This window comes from Cupressus sempervirens, chromosome 6 (genome assembly GCF_028749045.1).
Source record: "Cupressus sempervirens isolate cs-2001-9-10 chromosome 6, ASM2874904v1, whole genome shotgun sequence".
NCBI classification, from domain to species: domain Eukaryota; kingdom Viridiplantae; phylum Streptophyta; class Pinopsida; order Cupressales; family Cupressaceae; genus Cupressus; species Cupressus sempervirens.
The window spans coordinates 88,579,725-88,602,424 of record NC_143123.1 but is presented as its reverse complement, the minus strand read 5'-3'; the positions used below and the strand labels follow the sequence as shown (position 1 = coordinate 88,602,424).

The following is a 22,700-nucleotide window of genomic DNA, read 5'->3' as shown; positions in this document are numbered from 1 at the left end:
TCTTCACACAAAACTATTGCTTCTAATTTGTTATATAAGTCTGAATATATTTCAGACTGCACTTAAAATGCTAACTGTCAATATATTTTAAATTGACAATGAAAAGAATTGCAAACTGAATACTTATATTGCTGCTGAGAGAGGACTCATTACCATATAATAAATGGTCTTACTCAGTCAGCGATTGCAATATATATATATATATATATGAGCGCTGAGTACATGTCCCTGTAGGGACATGACTCTATGTGGCCAGTGGCCACATAGGATCATGTCTGTACATGGACTATTGCATAGTTTCAATAACACTGCCATCGGTATATATTAAGCCCGATGCATTTTAAGATATATCAAATGACTTATAATAATAATAATAATAATGGGAGGATCACATATTCATATATACTAAACACAATGTGTACTTCACTCTACTGAAGCTACACTTTAACACTGCCTCTTAGCGAGGGAGAAGTGATACAAAATTTTTCCCAAATTCTTTTGATATGTGCACAGGTATCATCTTCAACGATATCTATTAGGAGAATAGGTTATCTGATGTGCAACGCTTAGATACAGTGATTTGGAGTAGTCCATTAAATAACCGAAATCACAATGTCATGAACTCTATCATGACAAGTATTATCATCTCTAGTTGGAAATATAAGAGGAGTAACTGAGAGGGGAGGGGTGAATCAGTTACTACGAAAAATAAACTCTAGATCCCTTAGATGTCAATATAAATCAAAACTGAACTCTGCTGTAACTTGGTAAACACACAAGAAAAATGCTGTAACTCGATAAACACTGAAATAGCTCGACAAATGCTTAACATGAAAATCTTGAGATATTATCTATGATTATGTTACTTTAACTTAGTTGCAAACATGTAAAAGAAATAAAATGAACACAAGATTTTAACGTGGAAACCCAATTTGGGAAAAACCACCGATTGCAACTAGTTACTGATTTTCACTCTTCTGAAGTGAGCCCTATTAGGAGCCAACCCTGTTAAAGGTTACAAAACACACTGTTAGGTGTGACCTTGTTAGAGGATTTAATCACCCTGTTAGGAGTGACCTTGTTAGAGGTCTTTAGACAATTTGATAGAAAGGCCACCTTGTTAGAGGATTTACAAATAGTTGTTAAATCAACTCTGTTAAGAGAATTAGATCACTGTTACAATGGTTAGAGAGTAACAATGAGATGACCTGATTTCTGATGCAACTGAATTGCTGATTACAAATTTCAATTTTGGCTTGTATACTTGATTTTTCCTGATCGAATCTATCTTTGCATCTCAACAAGGATATTCTGCTTATCTTTCTGATTCGCTTCCTCTAAGCATAATCAAATCTTCAATTCTGTTCCATACATTCAATCCTCAACTTGACCTTATATTTATATCTTACACACTATCAAGTTGGCTTGAATACAACTTAGAATAATTAATATTCATTTTCTTAGTCGGCTAGAACCAACAATCAAAACTATATAACTCAATATGCCAAAGCAAGAAAATCCTTTGTTAGCCGATCTTGCTCGGTAGATACTAACTCAAAGCGATTTTCCTATGTTAACCAAGTGAACTTAGTTAGCATTGCATATTCTCGAAGTTCCTTTGGTAACCGAGTGAGTTGGGTTAACGTTGGTTACATCCAACATTTCCTTCATTAACTGAGTGAGCTCGGTGAACACTCAACTTCTGCAAACTTTCCTTTGTTGCCCGAGTGAACTCGGTAGATACTATCTTTTGAACTAGGCAAACTCTGGAATGCTTGGTAGACACAGGAAACTGTCTTCAATGCTCGAGTGAGTTCGACATACACTGACTAACAATGATATGACATTTTGTGTAACATCAAAGACAATACACAATTTTATCAATTGTTTCCAACAATCTCCAAGACTCTGGGACAACAACTTAATGAAGTCTGATCATAATACATTCGTTATCAAAACTTCTGGTTATTCGGAATAACAACATAATGTTTTCATGATAACAAGTCTACCACTTGTAAGATCGTCACCTTACGATGGTTACCTTTTGTTTAAATATGTCAATGAAAGATCGTCACCTTTCATTACATAATTGATGCAATTATAAGATAGTAGCATTTTAATCAATAATGAATATAAATAAATATTTCAAAAGAAAATTGAAATCTGATTTCAATGTTTACAATTATAATTTAATGATTACCAAATTTATCTTTGAAATTGTAATGATCCCATCTTTTGGCCTTCATGTTCTCCAAAATCTAAGTGGAGGATAAGAAAAATTAAAGTCATTCAATTAAAAATTAAAAGGTGACTTTGTATTAAAAGCTTCTAGGGTATGTATTAATTATTGGAAGGACGAAAGTCTCTCATGATTTAATTAATTATTGTTAGGGAGGAATTTCTAGGGTATGCATTAATTATTGGAAGGAGGAAGCTTCTAGCTCTTGCAATTAATTAATGTTTAAGTTCCTTCTAGAAGGATGAAGAAAAGGATAAATAGGGCTGAAAGTCTCATTGTTGAGCATGGGATTATTGTATCGGATGATTATGACTTGCATTTGATAAGAGCTTGGATGTGTGAATCACACTCCTTTTTTGGAAATAGAGGATGTTCATTCTCTGTTGTAGCATTCTAGACGTCATTCCCTTAGGGTTTGGCCTTTGGAATACATCTCTTTGTACTTGATTGCAGCATTTTTAGAATTAATATAATTTCAGCAGTTGATTCAGCTTTTGGGCATCCCTGGGTGTCCATTATAGTGGTATCAGAGCTCATTCCAAGGGCGCCTTTGGAATACATCTCTTTGTACTTGATTGCAGCATTTTTAGAATTAATATAATTTCAGCAGTTGATTCAGCTTTTGGGCATTCCTGGGTGTCCATTACAAACGTCCTCTATTCCCAAAAAAGGAGTGTGATTCACACATCCAAGCTCTTATCAAATGCAAGTCATAATCATCCGATGATCAACAATGAAACTTTCAGCCCTATTTATCCTTTTCTTCATCCTTTTGGAAGGAACTGAAACATTAATTAATTGCAAGAGCTAGAAGCTTCTCCTTCCAATAATTAATACATACCCTAGAAGCTACTCCCTTGTAATTAATAATTAAATTAATTAAATATAAAGCCACCTTTTAATTTTAATTTATTTAATGACTTTATAAGAAATTAATTTAATTGCTAAAGTGGGAACATTACAATCCGCCCTCCTTGAAATTGCTTGTCCTCAAGCAATCCGGCAATACAATGAACTCCAACCTCCACCCGGATCCCAATTGAAGTAGTATGCAACATCCTTGTGGACATTAAACGAACTACAAATCAGCATCATCAGGACCAACCACATGTCGTGCAACCTAGCACCCAATACTTGTGCTGATGGTGAAGAAGTCAGAATGTCACCAAAAGGTAACTCCATATAAGATCTATGAAATCTCTTCTTCCCAATTGCTACAACACAAAATTGAATCTTTGTAGATGGTGAATGATCAACATCAACGTCAAACATCAAATTGTCATAAGAGAATGTTGCATCCATGTTGAACATAGTACTATCCCAAGAGTGAACATTAACACTTTGTTGATTGATAGTATAATATGACTCTGTCACTATCTTGCTCACCTCATTAGCAATAACAAGTGTACTATCATCAGAACACACATCTAAAACTGCATGCATACTGCCAAACTCCTCGTTGGATGGTTCAATTGACGTAGAAGTGGCTACTGATATGATAGTATCATTGCATTCTTCTAATCCCACATCGATGGACTCCATATCACTAGCATCATAGCTAGGTGGCTCTATATGTGTCTCGATCCCACCCGATGAAACAACTTCTTTTTGCACTGGAGCAACATACAAATCTTCAATATTGATGTCCATTTGTCTAGCCATAAGTTGCAACATCATATCCATTCGCCTATTATGCTCCTATTGCATCTGTTGCCCCTCCTCTAATGAACTAAGTAACCTAAGCATTGCATTTTCTTGATCTGGACTGGTATACATTTTGTCAGACTCTTTTCCATTTATCTCGCTGTTCCAAATTCCCTATTTATCCTTTTCTTCATCCTTCTAGAAGGAACTTAAACATTAATTAATTGCAAGAGCTAGAAGCTTCCTCCTTCCAATAATTAATGCATACCCTAGAAATTCCTCCTTGACAATAATTAATTAAATCACGAGAGGCTTTCGTCCTTCCAATAATTAATACATACCCTAGAAGCTTTTAATACAAAGTCACCTTTAAATCTTTAATTGAATGACTTTAATTTTTCTTATCCTCCACTTAGATTTTGGAGAACATGAAGGCCAAAAGATGGGATCATTACAGAAATAATCCAATTTGGGCTTGTGTAGTAACCCCAATAGGTTATAACTTCTTCAAACATCAAAAATCTTTATACTTCAGTTGTTTGACATTTCGTCAAACACTTTGCAAACAAGCTCTGATACCACTGTAGTAACCCTCTTCAAATCTGCCCTTAAAAAATGCTGATGAAAGCTCAAGGAATTTCATCAAACAATTCACATGCAAGGGACGTATGACTGATATAGTATTTCAGCTAGCTTCAAATGACTTTTTCTTCAATTTGCATCAATGAGAATCTTGTGCTAGAAGACTACAATGGACTACACAATGACCTAACATGAGGGTGCTACTAATTTTGACAATATTCAATGCATATATATGATCTAAGCATGAGAAATGAACACCTACAACCAACAGGTATTTTTACAAACAGTTGGTATGCAAACTAACTAGCTGATAAATAATGATATTAAATTGCTTAAATGACACCAGCAACTATTATCTTCTTAACTGCAATGAAAAATACAATGCTCATGAAATATGGCCAAGACTTTGGCATTTACATGGATTACAAAATGATAATGCTGGTATAATGCACACTTACAGCTGAAAACTTATAACACCCTAAAAAGAAATACTAACAAAAGAACTCGGTTGTAGATGGCTGTAATAATTTCCTTCAATGCTGCCCCTTTTGCTTTGTTTTTTTTTCGAATTGCTTTTTTGGCCTGCTTTTTCGGCTTTGCTTTTTCGGACTGCTTTTTCGTACTCGCTTTTTTCAGCCTGCTTTTTCGGTTCCACTTTTTCGGACTGCTTTTTTCGTACCCGCTTTTTTCAGCCTGCTTTTTCGACTGCTTTTTTCGTACCCGCTTTTTCAGCCTGTTTTTCCGGTTCCGCTTTTTCGGACTGCTTTTTCGTATTTGCTTTTTCGGATTGCTACTATGTTGAATCTCAAGACCATATGTTTCAATGGCGTCAAGATTTCCAGCTTGAAGGGATTTCGTCTTTCAAACTATTGAGACATAATCTCTAGAAAATTCTCCAATTTCTTTGATATTTCCAACCATGAATAAATGAGAGCTATCCTCTTTCTTTTAATCCCTTCCTCACTTGCTCCACGCTTTCGTCTTGCCAATGTGGGATAATACATGAGTTTTAATATTACTTCTTTTTTTTCCTTTTACAAAGTCCATGTATGTACTCAAAAAGGGAACTCTTGATTTTTTTATTAAGTGACTTTATAAAATATTTTATAATTCAAGTCACTTTATTAAATTAATTAAATATAAAGTTACCTTTTAATATTTATTTATTTGATAACTTTATAAATAATTAACTTAATACCACTTATTTATTTAATTAAAATAATTAATTAATCATCCTCATAAAATGTTCATTATTTTGGACAACCTAATTAATTAAATTGATTAAATCAAATTGCCTCCAAAATGGGGACATGACAGCTTAGAAAGAGGTTTAGTAAGTACATCAGTAGTTTGTTCATTTGTACTTATGTATTCTGGCTTGAGAACATCTCGATCTACCATTTTTCTAATATAATGATAATGTATTTCAATATGCTTAGATCGATTGTGAAATGTTGGATTCATTGATAGCTTGATGCAACTTTGATTATCATAGTGGATGACTATAGGCTTCAAGGGTTTCTCGAACAATCCAACTATTTCTTGAACAATCCAACTAGCAATTTTCTTAACCATACTGCTTCTTTGGCTCCCATGGATGAAGCTATCTAGTTTGCTTTAGTGGAGGTTAAGGCGACTGATGATTCTTTTTTGCTAAACCAAGATATCATAGCTGAACCAAGATTGAAACAACATCCTGTAGTACTCTTATGATCAGTAGAGCTGCCTACCCAATCAGAATCCAAATATCCATGAAGATTAATCTCAACTTGATCATATTTTAGTCCCATACCAATTGTACCGCGTATCATAAAATGTGCTTGGCTTCCATGAGATGGATCATCTTCAACTCACACATGAATTGAATTAAGGCATTGGTTGCATAACAAATATTAGGATGAGTGTTCACCAGGTATCTCAGTGATCCGATAATTTGCTAGTAGTGAGTGGGATTAGTGGGTTCTAATTCAAATCCGTCATTCTTTAGTTTATGTAGATTTGCTTCCATAGGAGTAGTTAAGGGTTTGCAATCCATCATCCCAAACTTAGAATGTCAATAGTGTAATTTCCTTGATTTAGAAAGGTGTAGTTCTTCTTTTGCCAGACTTCTAAGCTTAGGAAATAATGAAGAAGCACTAGATCTTTCATGTCGAACTTTGCATTTTTCTATAAGACGTTCTTTGCCTATTATTAGTAAATCATCAACATATAGTACAAGAATAATCATATCACGTTCAACTATTTTGAAATATATATTAGGACCAACTTCATATTTGGAATATCCTTTTGTACCATGCCTTGGGAGCTTGTTTAAGACCATACAATGCTTTCTTCAGTTTACTTACATAAGAATTTTTTTCACAGGTGATAAATCCTTTTGGTTGTTTAATGTATACTTCTTCAATTACACCATTTAGAAATGCAGTTTTAACATCCATTTGATGTATCTTCCACCCTTTGGATGTTGCAATGGCTATAATGGTTCTGACAAAAGTGTAACGGGCGACTAGAGAAAAAGGTTTCTTCATAATTTATTCGTTCTTTTTTGTGAAAATCCATGAGCTACAAATCTGGCTTTGTATTTTTCAATACTACCATCAAGTGCATGCTTGATTTTGAATAGTCAGTTAAAATAGACAATTGATTTATCTTTGGGTGTGGGTATGACATTCCATACATCATTTTTTAGTAGGGATTGATATTCTTCAATCATTGCATCTTTCCAAGTTTGACATGATAATGCTTCTTTGACATTTGTAGGTTTTGTTTTGATGAGTTCATAAATTTGTGCTACATAGCATGAATGGTTCCTTGTTCTCTAGTTTTCTCTGACTACGTCATCAAGTTCTATTTGATTTTCTTCTATCATTTTTCTTGCCCAAAGTGGTCACTTTTTATTGTTAGGGTTTTTAGTATTTTTTGTGTTAGGGTTTGGAGATGCAAGATTCCCAGTATCAATCTCCCTCTCATTCTCTATAGGAGGATTCTCTTCTAATTCAAAAGTTGGTTCTGAGTATGATTCATCAATGTTCTTGGAGAGGTTAAAAGCAATGTCTTCTTCAAATTTTATATCTCTACTGATTTCAATAGCTCTTTGACTAGGGATGTAAATCCTATAACCTTTGGATGATTCACTGTATCCAATAAATATGCCTTTCCTTTTTGATGGTTCGAGTTTAGTTTTCTTTTCTTTAGGAATGTGAATATATATAGGGCACTCAAATATTCTTAGATGACTTAAGTCTGGTTTGTTGCTAGTAAATACTTCTTCAAGAGTTGTATTTTCCAATATTGAATGAGGATATTTTTTTTGGGACGTAAATGCAATGTTAGAAGCTTCAGCCCAGAAAGAGGTGCGAAGGCTTTGATCATGCATCATAGCTCTTGGAGATTCAATAATAGATCTGTATTTCCTTTTTGCGACTCCATTCTGTTGAGGATTATATGGTTGAAAAAACTCCCTCTTAATCCCAATAGAGATGCAAAAATCTTTAAACTTTTTTGAAATGTATTCAACCCCATTGTCTGATCTTTAAGATTTTGATTTTCTTTCCAGTTTGGTTTTCACCTAGCGCTTTAAGTTCTTTGAATTTGGATAATACTTCGGTTGATTCTTTAAGTTTAAGGAAGTAAATCCAAGTTTTCCTAGAAAAATCATCTATAAAAATTACATAGTATAGACATCTACTTAGGGATGGTATAGACATTGGACCACATAGGTCAAAATGAATGAATTCTAGTATAGATTTGGATTTGTGTTCACTTTTGGAAAAGGGCCCTTGTATGTTTTTACCCAAGGCACATCCTTTGCAAATACCAGAATGATCAGCTTATAAATTAGGTAACCCAGTTACTATTTTTCTATGGATGATAAGGCATAGAAGTGAAGATGACCTAGTCTTCTATGCCATATTTCATTGGAATTTGAAATTTCATGATTTAGGGCTAGATTTTGATGATTCAAAAGTTTGTGCAAACTTCCATCTCTAAATCTGATGGATATAGCATTCTTAATGTTAGAGTTCTTTGGCCAGGATAGTACTTTATCCTCTTGGAATGTGATTCGATACCCTTGATCTGCAAGGCCAGAGATGGAGACCAAATTTCTTTTGATACTTGGTACAAACAAAACATTCTTTAGTTGAGTGTGATCCTTGTTTTTAGTTGTATTGAACATGATCCAATTCCTTTTACCGGATATGTAGAATTATCCCTGATAGTTACATCTTCAGAGGAGTATCCTTCAAAACTTTTGAATTTGTCTTTAAAACCTGTTATATGATGAGATGCTCCACTGTCTATTATCCATGTATTTTTGTTGGAGTTGAGTTCACTTGAGATCGCTAAATAAAATGCAAGGTTTTCATCCTTTTCATCCTTGACTTTTGCTAGGGATGTTTGAATTTTCTTTTGTTCCGGACAAGTGTGACCAAATTTATCACATTTGAAGCATTGTACTTTTGACCAATCTCTTTTCATGTATGTTTTGCTAAATTCTTTCCATTTTCATTTGAATTTACCTTTCTTTCCCTTATTGTTGGAACTGGCTTCAAGGGCTTGAATTTCTCCCTCTTGATTTGGACTGTTTCCTCTTGAATTTGATCTTGACTCTTCTTGAGTACACTCATTTTTTAGCTGCTCGAATTTTGGAAGATTGGATCGAGAGCTTAGTCAACGAATAAAAGTTTCCCAGGATAAGGGTAATCCTTTTAGTGCTATAATACAAAGTTCTTTGTCGTCTACTTGATTTCCGATAGTCACAAGTTGATCTTTTACCTCTGAGATTCTTAAAAAATAAGATGTAATCGACTCTCCATTGTTCATTTTGTTATATAGTAGTTGTTGCTTTAATTTCAACAATCTACTGGTATTATTAATTTTAAATGTATTTGTTAGTGTAAATAATTAATTATTAATACACTTAAGTTTACTTAGGATAATGCATTTTTATATTAGTTGTCATTTAGAAACTCGGGAATATTCATAGACATATGAGTTGTCTTGTTGACAACACAAGAGTTAGCAACTTATTTGAGCACATGGTGTCTACAACATCTCTTTATGAGATACACCTATGTAAACTTATCCTCTCATCATCGCACAAACTCTTGTGCTCAATGGAGGATAATCCACTCTTGGTGGACATGTGCTTAGTTGTGATGTTTATCTCTTTGTTGACTCCTAGTCATGTTAGTTGCCTTTATATACAAGGCACTTCTATCATGTATTTATCCAATCATTTGATATTCATTCTTATTTGATCATATCTTGTCTCTCTTGTGCTATCACTTGAGCTTCTAGTTCTTGGCATTTCATTCTTGCCTTAGGCAAATTCTTACAGTATTCTTAATAGTGGCGAACATCTCATAAGCTGTTTTTGGGCTTGATATTGATGGAAGAATGTGGTCTTTGATTGAATCTATAATGATCTTCATAGCTTTATTATTATGTCCTTTTCAGGTTGTTTTGTCTGGACCATTCTCTAGCATATACTTATCTTCCTCTATGTATCCTTCTATTTCCATTTCTCCAAGAATGATCATTACTCATATGTTCCATGATGCAAAGTTGGAGGCCCCTTCAAGTCTTTCTTCTAGTCTTACGTGATTCACCATAGTTTTAGATTGAAGATAGTTTAATGGATTAAATGTATATAGGACTGATTGAAATTCTCTATCAATGTGGCTCTGATACCATGTAAATGTTAGTGGATCTTTGATAGAGGTCGGTTGTATTGAATCTTCACGCAAAACTATTGCTTTCAGTTTGTTGTATTAGTCTGAATATATTTCAGACTATACTTAAAATGCTAACTGTCAATATATTCTAAATTGACACTGAAAGCAATTGCAAACTGAATACTTATATTTCTGCTGAGAGAGGACTCATTACCATATAATTGATGGTCTTACTCAGTTAGTGATTGCAATATATATGAGCACTGAGTCTATGTGGCCAATGGCCATGTAGGGTCATGTCCCTACGTGGACTATGACATATCCCTACGTGGACTGTGACATAGTTTCAACTATCATACTAATGAGACTCACCGCGAGTCAGGTGAGTCGACCGAGTCAGCGAGTCAAGTTACTCCAGCCGGGCAAAATGACCCGTGACCTTGGCTTGGCGAGTCAATTGAGCTGACTTGGGTGACTCGGGTGACTCGCCTGGGTGGCTCAGATGACTCATCTGACTTGGCTGATTTTAATTATTTTGCCTTTGTAGTTATTTATTCGATTGTATGTTAGGTATGTGATGAAATTACCTTCTATTTTATGATGTTATAGTGTCTTTAATCTTTATTCAATAATGGGTTCATGGAATTAATTTAAACCCAAAAAATTCTCTAAGTTTCAAGGGTGAGTCACTACTGAGTCACAGGCGAGTCCAAGCCGGGTCATGAGTCGAGTTACCTTTGTCGAGTCTGATTTGGGTCTGAGTCTCGTTACTTTGGTTTCAATAGCACTACTGTCAATATATATTTAGCCAGATGCATAATAAGATAGAACGATACATATTAAGATATATCAAATGACTTATCTATCTATCTATCTATCTATCTATATAGATCAGTGTTACGGGACTCGCTGAGTCTTGCCAGGACTCTGCGAGTCCGAGGCAGAGTCCATGTTTTCGAGGCAATTTGCCTCTGGACTCGGACTCGGACGAGTCCTGGCAGAGTCCACGTGGACTCTGCCGAGTCCTGGGCGAGTCCAGAGCCCAGGACTCTGATTTTTATAATTTTAAAATTTTTTTTTTTTTTAAAAAGATAGAGATTTCCAGAAGATGTTTTTTACAATGTATATGAATTCTGAAAATGATGTGGCATGTCAAGAATCTATTAAGGATTGAATCTTAAATCTTAAATCTTCAACTTTATATTATGTTATTCAATTTTTTCCTTCAAAAGTTTGTTATTATACTTGTATGATTTTCCGAGTCCTTGCCGAGTCCGGTCGTTGAGTCCGAGTCCGAGTCGGATTTTGATTTTCCGAGTTAGAGGCGAGTCCGAGTCCCGTAACACTAATATAGATATATGGGAAAATCACAAATTCATTACTAAACACAATGTGTACTTCACTTCTAGTGAAACTACACTTTAACATCATTGTCAAAGTCAAATATGTATATGTATATATATATATATGGGAAAATCACAAATTCATTACTAAACACAATTTGTACTTCACTTCTAGTGAAACTACACTTTAACATCATTGTCAAAGTCAAATTCAAGGAGTTATTACAAAATTATGGGCTCATTGCATTCCCATTTGACTCATTTTGTGTTTGCTTGAGTTTGTCTCACAGTCCCTTTATTGCTTTCTGGTAGAATCTGCAAGGAACTGAAGCACAAAGCTAGTTTGAACTGGGTCTGGATTTAGGTATAGAACAGGGAGAACTATGGCAATGGAGAAAGAGAGCAAGAAACTCACTAGGTTGTCAATTTTAGGGTGTCTAATAAACACAGTAATTAGAGAAATTCGGCATGGTAAAAGTGCAAGGAAAAGTGCATGCTAATTGTCAACACATTCTAGAACATAAATAACAATATCAATTTGAACTTTGAACTGTATTCTATCTTTGGCTTCAAAATTCAAATAAATGACCAGAACTTTAAATAACCACAACTTGCTCCTATGGTCAGAGAAATTTACATGTTTAAAAATTAGATGCATGAGTAATACATATCCTTTTTATTGACTGAAAAAAGGCATCATTAAAAGAACTGTCTGCTTCTATTTCAGAAAAAGAAATTCGCTTTACAACACTATGAAAGAAAATAGCATAGTTTGCAAATTCCCTGAATTGGCGAGTTCTCTCCTTTTTTTTGTTGGGTGAGTACTCACAAGTTTAACTCTCGCATTTTTATAGACACAAAAAATCATTGATAAAAATGTCGATGCAGGTAAAATGCTGGTTGACGTGTTTTTCACATGCTATCTCTGCTATAAAACCTTGGATTGTTTCAAGATGTCAATTTTTTACTAATCAATTTTGTAACTGAATTTTAGAAAAAAAATTGTTTCTTTGAGAGATTTTAATTGTTAGTTCTTTAGTTTTCTGAGTTAAATTTTTTGGGCTTGCCGAGTATTCTCTGAGTCCAGCTCTGCAAACTATGGAAAATGGAGCTTTAAAATTTACATAATTTGGGGAGCAAATCATAGAGGCTTTTATGTTTTCCATGAAATACCTAAATATATATCCAAATACTTGGCTGAAATTTGATTGATCAACATCATAATAGAGTTATTATCACAGAATCAATTCTCACAATGTAACATTTTATTCACTTCATACCTGAAAAGGCTCCTTTGATTGGAACAGGAGCGCAGGAAGAACATTTTACAGTCATGCAGTGCTTTGGCAGAGACAGTTGGTGGGAAAGTTACAATGGAAACTGCCTTGCTTGAAGAGGTATTCATCTCTTGAATCTCATTTTAATTTTTCTATGTTACTGAATTTTTTGCTTCAGTGCATAGGCTCATTTGAAGCATTTGACCTGGCCCTTTATGTTTATGTTTATGTTTAAATGCAGGTTGCCAATTTGGTTGAGAATCCACTACCAATACTTGGGGCTTTTGATGAAAACTTCTTAGAACTGCCTTCCGATGTGTTGAAAACAGTGAGAAGTTCAAGTGCCAAGTCTTCTTATCTTGTTTTTGGTGCTTTTCTTGGTTTGCCTATACATAAATTTCAAATATTTCCAAAAATCATAAAAAATGGGACATTATAGAGTGAGGTTCCTTATTGCAGTTTATAAAATGTACTGGCTTCCCTGTTTCAGAAAGTTGGTAGTGTTTCTCATTGCTCATCTGCACAATTGTGGAAAAAGGTAAAATGCATCCATTGTCATAAATTTGGACACGTGAAGAATGGTTGTAGGAAATGATAATCTGGACTCTGATCTACCCCACAACCAACATAATGGAGCTAATGTTTCAAAGTTGGTTAGGAAGTCTATGATAAGGAATTTAAATTAATGGGTATTTTGGACAGTGCTAAAAGTTGTTGATGGTTCTTCGATGTACATGCATCCAAGCATTTAAGAATTCACTATGACTGGTATTTAATGTTTATTGATATAATAGTCACACGGATTTTGTGTCACTTGGTTTTGGCAAGTCACATAGTGGAAAGGATAGGTGACACACTCAATGATTGCATCAGACATATTGCAGTATGTTAGGTATTTTCTACAATTAAACAATAATTACCTGTCTATTAGTCAATAGATAATCCTAACATTCTAGTTTTTTTATGTGTGAACAAGTGCATTGTTCATGATGTAAACCAACATAGAGTCATAACTTGAGATTAAAGATCTAAACCAAGATGGAGTCATTACTTGAGGTGATAGGTTAAGTGGTACACACAAAGGTCTATAAAAGCTTGATAATCCTATTTTTCATGTTATATAAAGGAATTGTAGCTTGGTAAAAAATGTGAGGTCAAGATAGAGGCAACTTGGCACCCTTGACAAAATGTATTTTGGAGTTCATGGTGGTTCAACTTTTCAACCTCTACATTGTACTTCACTCACGATATCCTCTGTATTAAGAACTTGACCAATAAATAAACAAATTATTACTAATTAATGAATATATAATTAAAAGTATATTAATTAAATATATTGATCATACTAATAAACTTTATTGTTAAATAAATAATCAAGTAATAAGTGAATTCTAAGAGTGCCTTCTACTATGTACATCCAAAGGATGTGACATCTCAATCGCATAGGAAAATATAAAAATGGAGGAATGATAGTAGTTTCCATCTTAAAAGGAGAAATGAAAAGAATGAAGAAAGAAGAAAGCAGATAATACTATAAAATATGGAGAATACTCTTTAGAAAAGATATAAAGTTATTTACTATGAAGTAAGCATATTATGGCAGATGATAAAGAATCTTAATTAGATATTAAATTATATAATCTTATTTATATATGTAATATTAGGAATGAAAGGTCATCATACGGTCATGTACGTACATATATAATGACTAACTTATAATATAAATTCATTAATTAGAATAATGAATACTAAGATGCATGTCTTTGTTGAGGCAAATAGCTTTGGTTCAGAAAATTGCACTGATCTCATGAGACCATACTCATGTATATATACATGTCGATATGCAAAATACCGATAGGGATATGTACATGAATATAGTCGGAATTTTCTTAATGGAGATCACAGCATTCAGAACTGCTGATGCATATTATTATTGAAGTAAATATCTCAGATTTGAATTCAGTAAACAATCGTATTTATACCAATTGTTATAGATTGCAAAAGATTTAGTTAAAGTCTTAATGGCATTAGTTCTTGTTATGACTAATCATCGGGTGTGACCATTGCACCGAACAGGTACATCGGCGAATGGACATGTCTCCCTTTGGAGACATGCCCATTCACCCATGTACTCGTTCAAAGTCATATATATAGTATATGCCACCCAATATTGCAACATAGAAATTTATTAATGTGTGCAGATCGAAGGCAATACAGACGCCAATCTTGAATAAATATTTATCATCATTTGCATTGAGTTTTATATATATTGTGCAGCACTTGCATACTTCATTGGCATTGACTGTACTTGCAGGAAATATACATAATTCAGCAACGAAAGGAAATCTGTAAGTAAACTTTACATGGTATCAGAGCTTGGCTAAGGAAAGATCTCACTAAGTTTATTGAATCAGATTTTTACTTTAAGACAGACAATCCTTTCTCCCTACAAAATGACAAACACAATGAGATTCAAACATCACCTTGGAAGTGCTGATAACTTCAAATCGTGGAAACTTTGAGTAATGATGTTGTTAAAAGAAAACAAATTGGAATCATTTATAAAAGAGGACAAAGAGGAACCTAAAGATGATCCTGAAAAATTAGAATGGATTGAGAAAAGTGAAAAGGCAATGAAGATAATTGTAGATACTGTTTGAGACCACATAGTACCTATTGTGTTAAAACATACCACAGCTTATTGTATATTTCGAGCTCTTGAAAATGCATTTATAATCAATAATGTAGGCAAAAAAACTTACTCTTAAATGGCAGATGAATAGTATAAGCATGAACAAAGGAGAAACTATAAATGCTTTCTTTATGAGAATCACGGACTTAAGACATCAATTATCTGCACTTGGTTATGAGATTTAAAATCAAGACTTATCCTTAATAGCATTAGGAGGATTTTCAAACTCATGGGAATCCTTTGTACAAGGCATAAGTGCTAGGTCTAAAATCCCTAAAATGGATCGTTTAAGATTAGATAGTTTTCAAGAAGAATCGAGATTAATGATTAAGGGAAAACACAAAACCCTAGATGAAGATGTTCAAGTTCTTAATACAAATGCTTATAAGAAAAGAAAGAAGAAAAACAACAAAAGGAAAAGAAATTTTCATGAAAAAGGACAATCCAAATAGAAGAAAGATTTGTCCAAAGTCCAATGCTTCAGATGTGATTTATATGGACATTATAAAATAAATTGTCCCGACAGACCTAAACCTCAAGCATCTTTTGCAAAATCTGAAAAGTCAAATGAAGGAAATGAACATGAGAAATATGCTTTCTATTCTGCATTATCCAACCAAATATCAACTAAAAGGAATACTTGGATAGTTGACAGCGGGTCTTCTTGACACATCACTGGATATCAGGATAACCTAGAAAGCATGAAAATAGAAACAGATGAAGAAGTTACAATTGGTGATGACTCTGCCCACTCATTAAAAAGAACTGGGACCTGCACCATAAAATTGAAATCTAGAAATTTTATTCAATTTTTTGGTGTTCTCTATGTACTAGGTATTAAGAGGAATTTAATACCTATATCCACTCTTGAAGATGATGGTTATAAAATTGCTTTCATGGAAGGGAAAGTACTAGCATGGCCTAAAAATTCAACTATTAAAAAAGCTCTAACAATAGGAGTACAACAAAGACTTTTATATGAGCTATGTACTAAGAAAAATCTTGCACTTGTACATGAGACCTTTGTTTCAAATGAAATATGGCACAGAAGACTAGGTCATATCAACTTCCATGCCCTAACATCAATGGAGAAGATAGTAACTGGAATGCCCAAGTTAAAACATATTCACAATGAATCATGTAAAGGTTGTGCCTTAGGAAAAAACACTAAAAAGCCATTTCCCCATAGTTTGAGCAAAACTAAATAAGTGTTGGAACTACTACATTCTGATCTATGTGGGCCCATGTCTATACCATCTATAGGAGGATACTTGTACTATTTGATATTTGTTTATGATTTTTGAAGGAAGACATGGATATACTTCCTTAAATGCAAAGAATCTGAAGAGATTCTCTCCAAATTTAAAGTATTCAAAATTATTACTGAGAACTCCGGTAAGAACATTAAAATTCTGAGAACAGATAATGGGAAGGAGTATATTTATGAAATATTTAAAAAGTTCTGCAAACTCACTGGGATTAAGAGGGAGTTCACAGTCCCTTACAATCCTCAACAAAATGGGTTGTTGAAAGGAAGAACAAAACTATTGTAGAAGCTGCTCAAGCCATAATTCTTGATCAAAACTTGAGTATGTCTTTTTGGGCTGAAGCATCCAACACAACAATCTATATTCAGAATAGATGTCCTCACTCACATTTGGACAATAAGACTCCTGAAGAAGTATTTTCTAGAAAGAAACCTGACATTAGTCACCTAAGGATATTTGGATGTCCTGTATATGTGCATGTACCTAAGAAGAAAAGGACTAAGTTAGAACCTTCTGGAAGAAAGGGTATTCTCATTGGTTTTAGTGAAACAGTAAAAGGATATAGAGTCTACATTCCTGGCCAGAAACAAATAGAACTAAGCAGAGATGTCATCTTTGAGGAAGACATTGCTTTTAGAAAAGCCAAAACCACCGATGAACTAGATACATTTAATGTATCTCCAAAAGAGACTCTTGCTTCTGAGATTCAGAGGGAGTTTCCTAAAGAGACTACAACTGAAACTGAAATCCTTTTAGAGACTCAAGAAGAGAGTCTTGATTACTCTAAAAGGCCACTTTGGGCAAGGAAAATAATACAAGAAAGAGATGGATTTGCAGCCCCTTTAGGAACCTTCCGAGAAAGCAAGAGACCTAGAAAATTGACATATAATGCTTTTGTATGTGAGAGCTTGAATCCTGAACCTTCTAGCACTTTTGAAGAACTTAAACATTAAGCTTGGAAAGACGCCATGGTGGAAGAATACCAGTCTATAATAAAAAATGATGTTTGGGAAATAGTTCCAAGACCTAAGAAAAAACTGTTGTGTCTTCAAAATGGCTCTTCAAAGTTAAGTATGCTGCAAATGGCAGCATTGAAAAATGTAAAGCTTGTTTTCTGGCTAGAGTTTTTTTTGAAAAGTAAAGGAATTTATTTTGAAGAAACTTTTGCACCAGTTGCTAGGTACACTTCTGTTACAGCTATAATAGCCATTGCAACAGTCAAATGTTGGAAAATCCATCAAATGGATGTAAAAAATGCTTTTCTTAATGGAAAGATAGAGAAAGAATTATACCCAGAACAGCCAGAAGGATTTGTAACTCGTGATGTTGCTTCTTATGTGTGTAAATTGAAGAAGGCTCTAAATGGACTTAAACAGGCTCCTCGAGCTTGGTATGAAAGGATTGACAAATACGTTTTAAGTCTTGGATTCACCAAAAACGTGGCTGATCCAAATCTCTACTTCAAAATAACAAAAGGTGATATATTAATTCTAATTCTTTATGTTGATGATCTTCTGATTACAAGGGAAGAACACCTTATTAATCAATGTAGGAAAGATTTGGCTTCTGAATTCGAAATGAAGGATTTAGGAATTCTCCATTACTTTCTTGGTTTGGAAGTACGTCAGAAGTTTGGTAATATTTTTCTACATCAAAAGAAGTACACTATTGATATTTTGAAAAGATTTGGAATGTGGGACTATCGACCCATGTTTGCACCTATGGAAACCAAACATCACAAGCTAAAAGAAGCAAGTGCTGAATCCAGAGTAGTTGATCCCACCTTATACAGACAAATAATTGGGTCCTTGATGTATCTTATAAATACTCAACCTGATATCTGCTATGTAGTGAACGCATTAAGTTAGTTCATGTGTGAACCTCATGAGATTCGTCTTGTCACTTTGAAGCACATATTGAGGTATCTTCAAGGTACTATTGGATATGAACTTAAATATGAGAATACCAATTTGGAATTACATGGATATACTGATTCTGATTGGGCCGGAAGTGTAAAAGACCAGAAAAGCACATAAGGATGTTGCTTCAGTTTAGGATCAGCCATGATCTCCTGGATATGTAGAAAACAAGCTTCTGTTGCTCAAAGTTCTATTGAGGTAGAGTATATTGCAGCAGCTATGGGAGCTCAAGAAGTAGTGGCTTCAGAAGTTGCTTTCAAACTTGTTTGGTGAACCTTTGAAACCTACTATGATTCATTGTCATAATCAAAGTTGTATCAAGTTATGTGTGAATCCGGTATTTCATGATAGATTAAAACATATAGAGATTCCTTACCACTACGTAAGAGACATGGTGGAAAGAAGAGCTATTCAATTAGAATATATTAATACAGATGATCAAATTGCTGACATTCTCACCAAGGCTCTCCCTAAAGTGAAGGTTGATCATTTCAAAAAGAAACTTAGCTTGATTGAAATGTAAGTTTATGAGATTGAGTCTCAACTTTGTAAAATTTGTATTAATTGAATAAAGATGTTTAAAGTGTAAATTCTTTTGTCATATGTGTGACTCTATGACTCATGGGCCTACCCAATGTTCATTATTTAAGGAGATAATATTTTATAATGAAATATTGATTTTGATGATATAAGGTGACGACTTTATTATTATTAGATTACTATCATGTTGAATATCAGTTGACATTCAAGGAAAGATCATGTTAGTTAAAAGAGCATGTTGATGGATATCATGTGACTTGATATATGTTGAAGATCATTATGTTCAAATTCATGGTGGATATTATGTGACTTAATATCTATGGATGTACCATGAACTGGTATGGTGTATATCATGTGACTTGATATCATTATACTCACCATAACTGAAAAGAATATCATGAGACTTGATTTTCTTATATATATAAATATATCTTAAGGATATTACTTCTTATAATGAGAATATTCATATGCACTTTGTCTTCCCTAGCTAAGAGGGAGTGTTGAGGCAAATAGCTTTGGTTCAGAAAATTGCACTGATCTCATGAGACCATACTCATGTATATATACATATCAATATGCAGAATACCGATATGTATATGTACATGAATATAGTTTGAATATTCTTAATGGAGATCGCAACATTCAGAACTACCAATGTATAGTATTATTGAAGTAAATATCTCAGATTTGAATTCAATAAACAATCGTATTTATACTGATTGTTATCGATTGCAAAAGACTTAGTTAAAGTCTTAATGGGATTAGTTTTTGTTATGACTAATTATTAGGTGTGACCATTCCACCGAATAGGTACATTGGTGAATGGACATGTCTCCATTTGGAGACATGCCTATTCACCCATGTACCTGTCCAAAATCATATATATAATAGATGCCGCCCCATATTGCAACATAGAAATTGATTAATGTGTGTAGATCGAAGGCAATACAGATGACGATCTTGAATAAATATTTATCATCATTTGCATTGAGTTTTATATATACTGTGCAACACTTGCATACTTCATTGGAATTGACTGTACCTGCAGGAAATTCAGCAACGAAAGGAAATGTGTAAGTAAACTTCACAGTTTTCTACATCCAAAGGATGTGACTTCTCAATCACATAGGAAAATATAAAAATGGAGGAATAATAGTTAACATCTAAAGAGGGGGAATGAAGAAGTAAGAAAGAAGAAAGGAGATAATACTATAAAATATGGAGAATACTGTTTAGAAAAGTTATAAAGTTATTTACTATGCGGTAAGCATTATATGACATGTGAGAAAGAATCTGAATTAGATATTAAATTATAGAATCTTATTTATATATGTGATATTAAGGATGAAAGGTCATCCTATCGTCATATATGTACATATATAATTTAAACTTATAATAGAAATTCATTTTTGAGAATTATTAAATCATAATTAGTATATATGTTCCTGTGTATATAAATATATTTACTTACTCAGTCTTTTCACTATTTGGCTTAAGCAGGGGAGGTAGTAATGTTACCAAGTAGGGGCTTGTGTAAATCCAAGCAATGGATCTTTTTGTCAGGACAGGGTAGTGATCAGTGTTCCATAAGCCGTTGTGATATGGGGTTGAACCTATGAACCTTTAGGGAGTCCATTGCAAAGTTGGTGTCTAGGCAACTTATATAAAATCCACTCTTTCCTTCACTGAGTTGAAATAGTAATAGGGATGGATATGAACTTAAATCTAATGAGGTAAATGACTAATTATGTCATGTACACTACAATCCAAACCTTAATCAAGGAATATAAGATAAATTAAATAGAAGTACCAACATGGGACATTACAAGTGGTATTAGAGCATGGTCTTTCCATCTTGTAGGGCAAAATATGGAACAAGAAATCATTCTAGTCAATAGGAAGGAAACTAAAGTGTGTGAATTATGTGAATGCTACATGTCTTCATGCTTTTATGTGTACTTTGTGTTTTCTTTGTGTCTTCATTTATTAATATTCTGCATACTCTTATATTCATGAAATGACCCTACTATAAAGTCACTTAAAGAGCTAGTACTGAATTATGGCAATTCGTCTAATACTTGTCATGAAACGGCAAATATAGGGTTTTAGACAATTCCCCTATTAAGATGAATGCAATGAATATTAGTAACATCAATAATATTCAGAAAGAGAAGATCTTATTGGATCTGTTACAAGTTATAATATACATGCTCCTAACTTTCCCCAATTGCATACACTAATTTAGACAGCAAGAAACTATGAACAATTGAATTATATAACTTGCCGATTGAGGTGCCGATGCTGAAGACGGTGTTCAGCTTACTGTTTGCTGCCTCCTGTGTATAGACGTCTGCCAATTAAGGGCAGTGTGGACCATCAAATAATTATTGTAGGGTCTGTAAAGTTCCCACACAGCCTCTCTTAGTCTGATCGCAGGCCTTCAAACTTGGACGCAGGGCTATCCTGGGACAAATGCTGGCCAGCCTGGTGATTATGCCAACCATGAGATTCGTAAATTGCAAGTAGTGCTCCAGCGATCACAGATCATTCCCTGCAACACTCGCGATGGGCAGAATAATGTGCTTGTTGCTTGCAGCTCTTACTAGCATCAGATTTAGCAGCCATGATAGCTAGAAATAGTGTATGTACGACCCACAACGCTGACTACAGCCTTCCTTAGCTGCTGCGTAAACTTGCAACAGGTGACGAAATTGCTCATAAATGGAGCGCCCAATCTGAAGGAAGACAGCGCTCAAGGATCCAACAAAAAATCGCTGTATCCACTATGAGTTTCGAGCTGGAAATATTGCCCCTCCTGTTAATTGCGTATTCTTTTTAAAAAGAAATGCCTTACTCAGCTAGCTCCTGGTAACATGTGCGATTTTCTTTATATATATATTAAACGGCTTCAATATATAAAACGGCACCTGAATTAATTTAATTCAATTCCGCTTTCGGCTTCACTTCAGGGAGTAATGCCACAACCTTCATGGAATTCGGCGATAATATTAGGTAATGTTTAAAGTGCCTTCACTACAAAATGATCTTTGCAATTTGCCTTCGGCCCAGATTTCGGCCCTAACAATATACGGAAGTGCTGCTGGAAGGATGACTCTGAAACTCGTTCTTCTACTCCGATCTATTCACATTGCAACCTTCTATATAGAATGCTGAAGAAGTCGCCTTACTCCTCTTGCCAACTGATCCTGTAAAATAATGAACTCCAAACCTTGCAAATAGCTTAAATCCTCAAAAATCAATTCTTAGAATGATCCTCCAAAATTTGGCCTTAGGCCACAGATTTTTGCCCCGATGAAATGACTGTAATGTCACCTCCAATCTGCAATAATTCAGATGATATTTCACACCCTCAAAATTGCGTACCAATTGAGAGTTTTCGTTCTCAATGGCCAGTTGTGACAATTGCAGAAACCCTAAGTTCCACAATGCAAATGTGATTGAATCACAATCTGATATCAAGAGAGAAATAAACAACTGATTGATTAGAATGAAGCCCC

General features: G+C 34.2%; 1 protein-coding gene across 5 annotated transcripts in view; it reads left to right on the top strand.

The window, feature by feature from the left end:
• EDD1 (glycine-tRNA ligase) overlaps positions 1 to 22,700 on the top strand; it is a 426,585-nt gene that overhangs the window by 167,181 nt on the left and 236,704 nt on the right. For all 5 annotated transcript variants that reach the window (XM_089786876.1, XM_089786879.1, XM_089786878.1 and 2 more), the window contains 2 exons: positions 12,794 to 12,883; positions 13,005 to 13,091. In XM_089786876.1, coding sequence (XP_089643002.1) covers positions 12,794 to 12,883; positions 13,005 to 13,091 — 177 coding nt within the window. The remainder of the gene's footprint in view (positions 1 to 12,793; positions 12,884 to 13,004; positions 13,092 to 22,700) is intronic.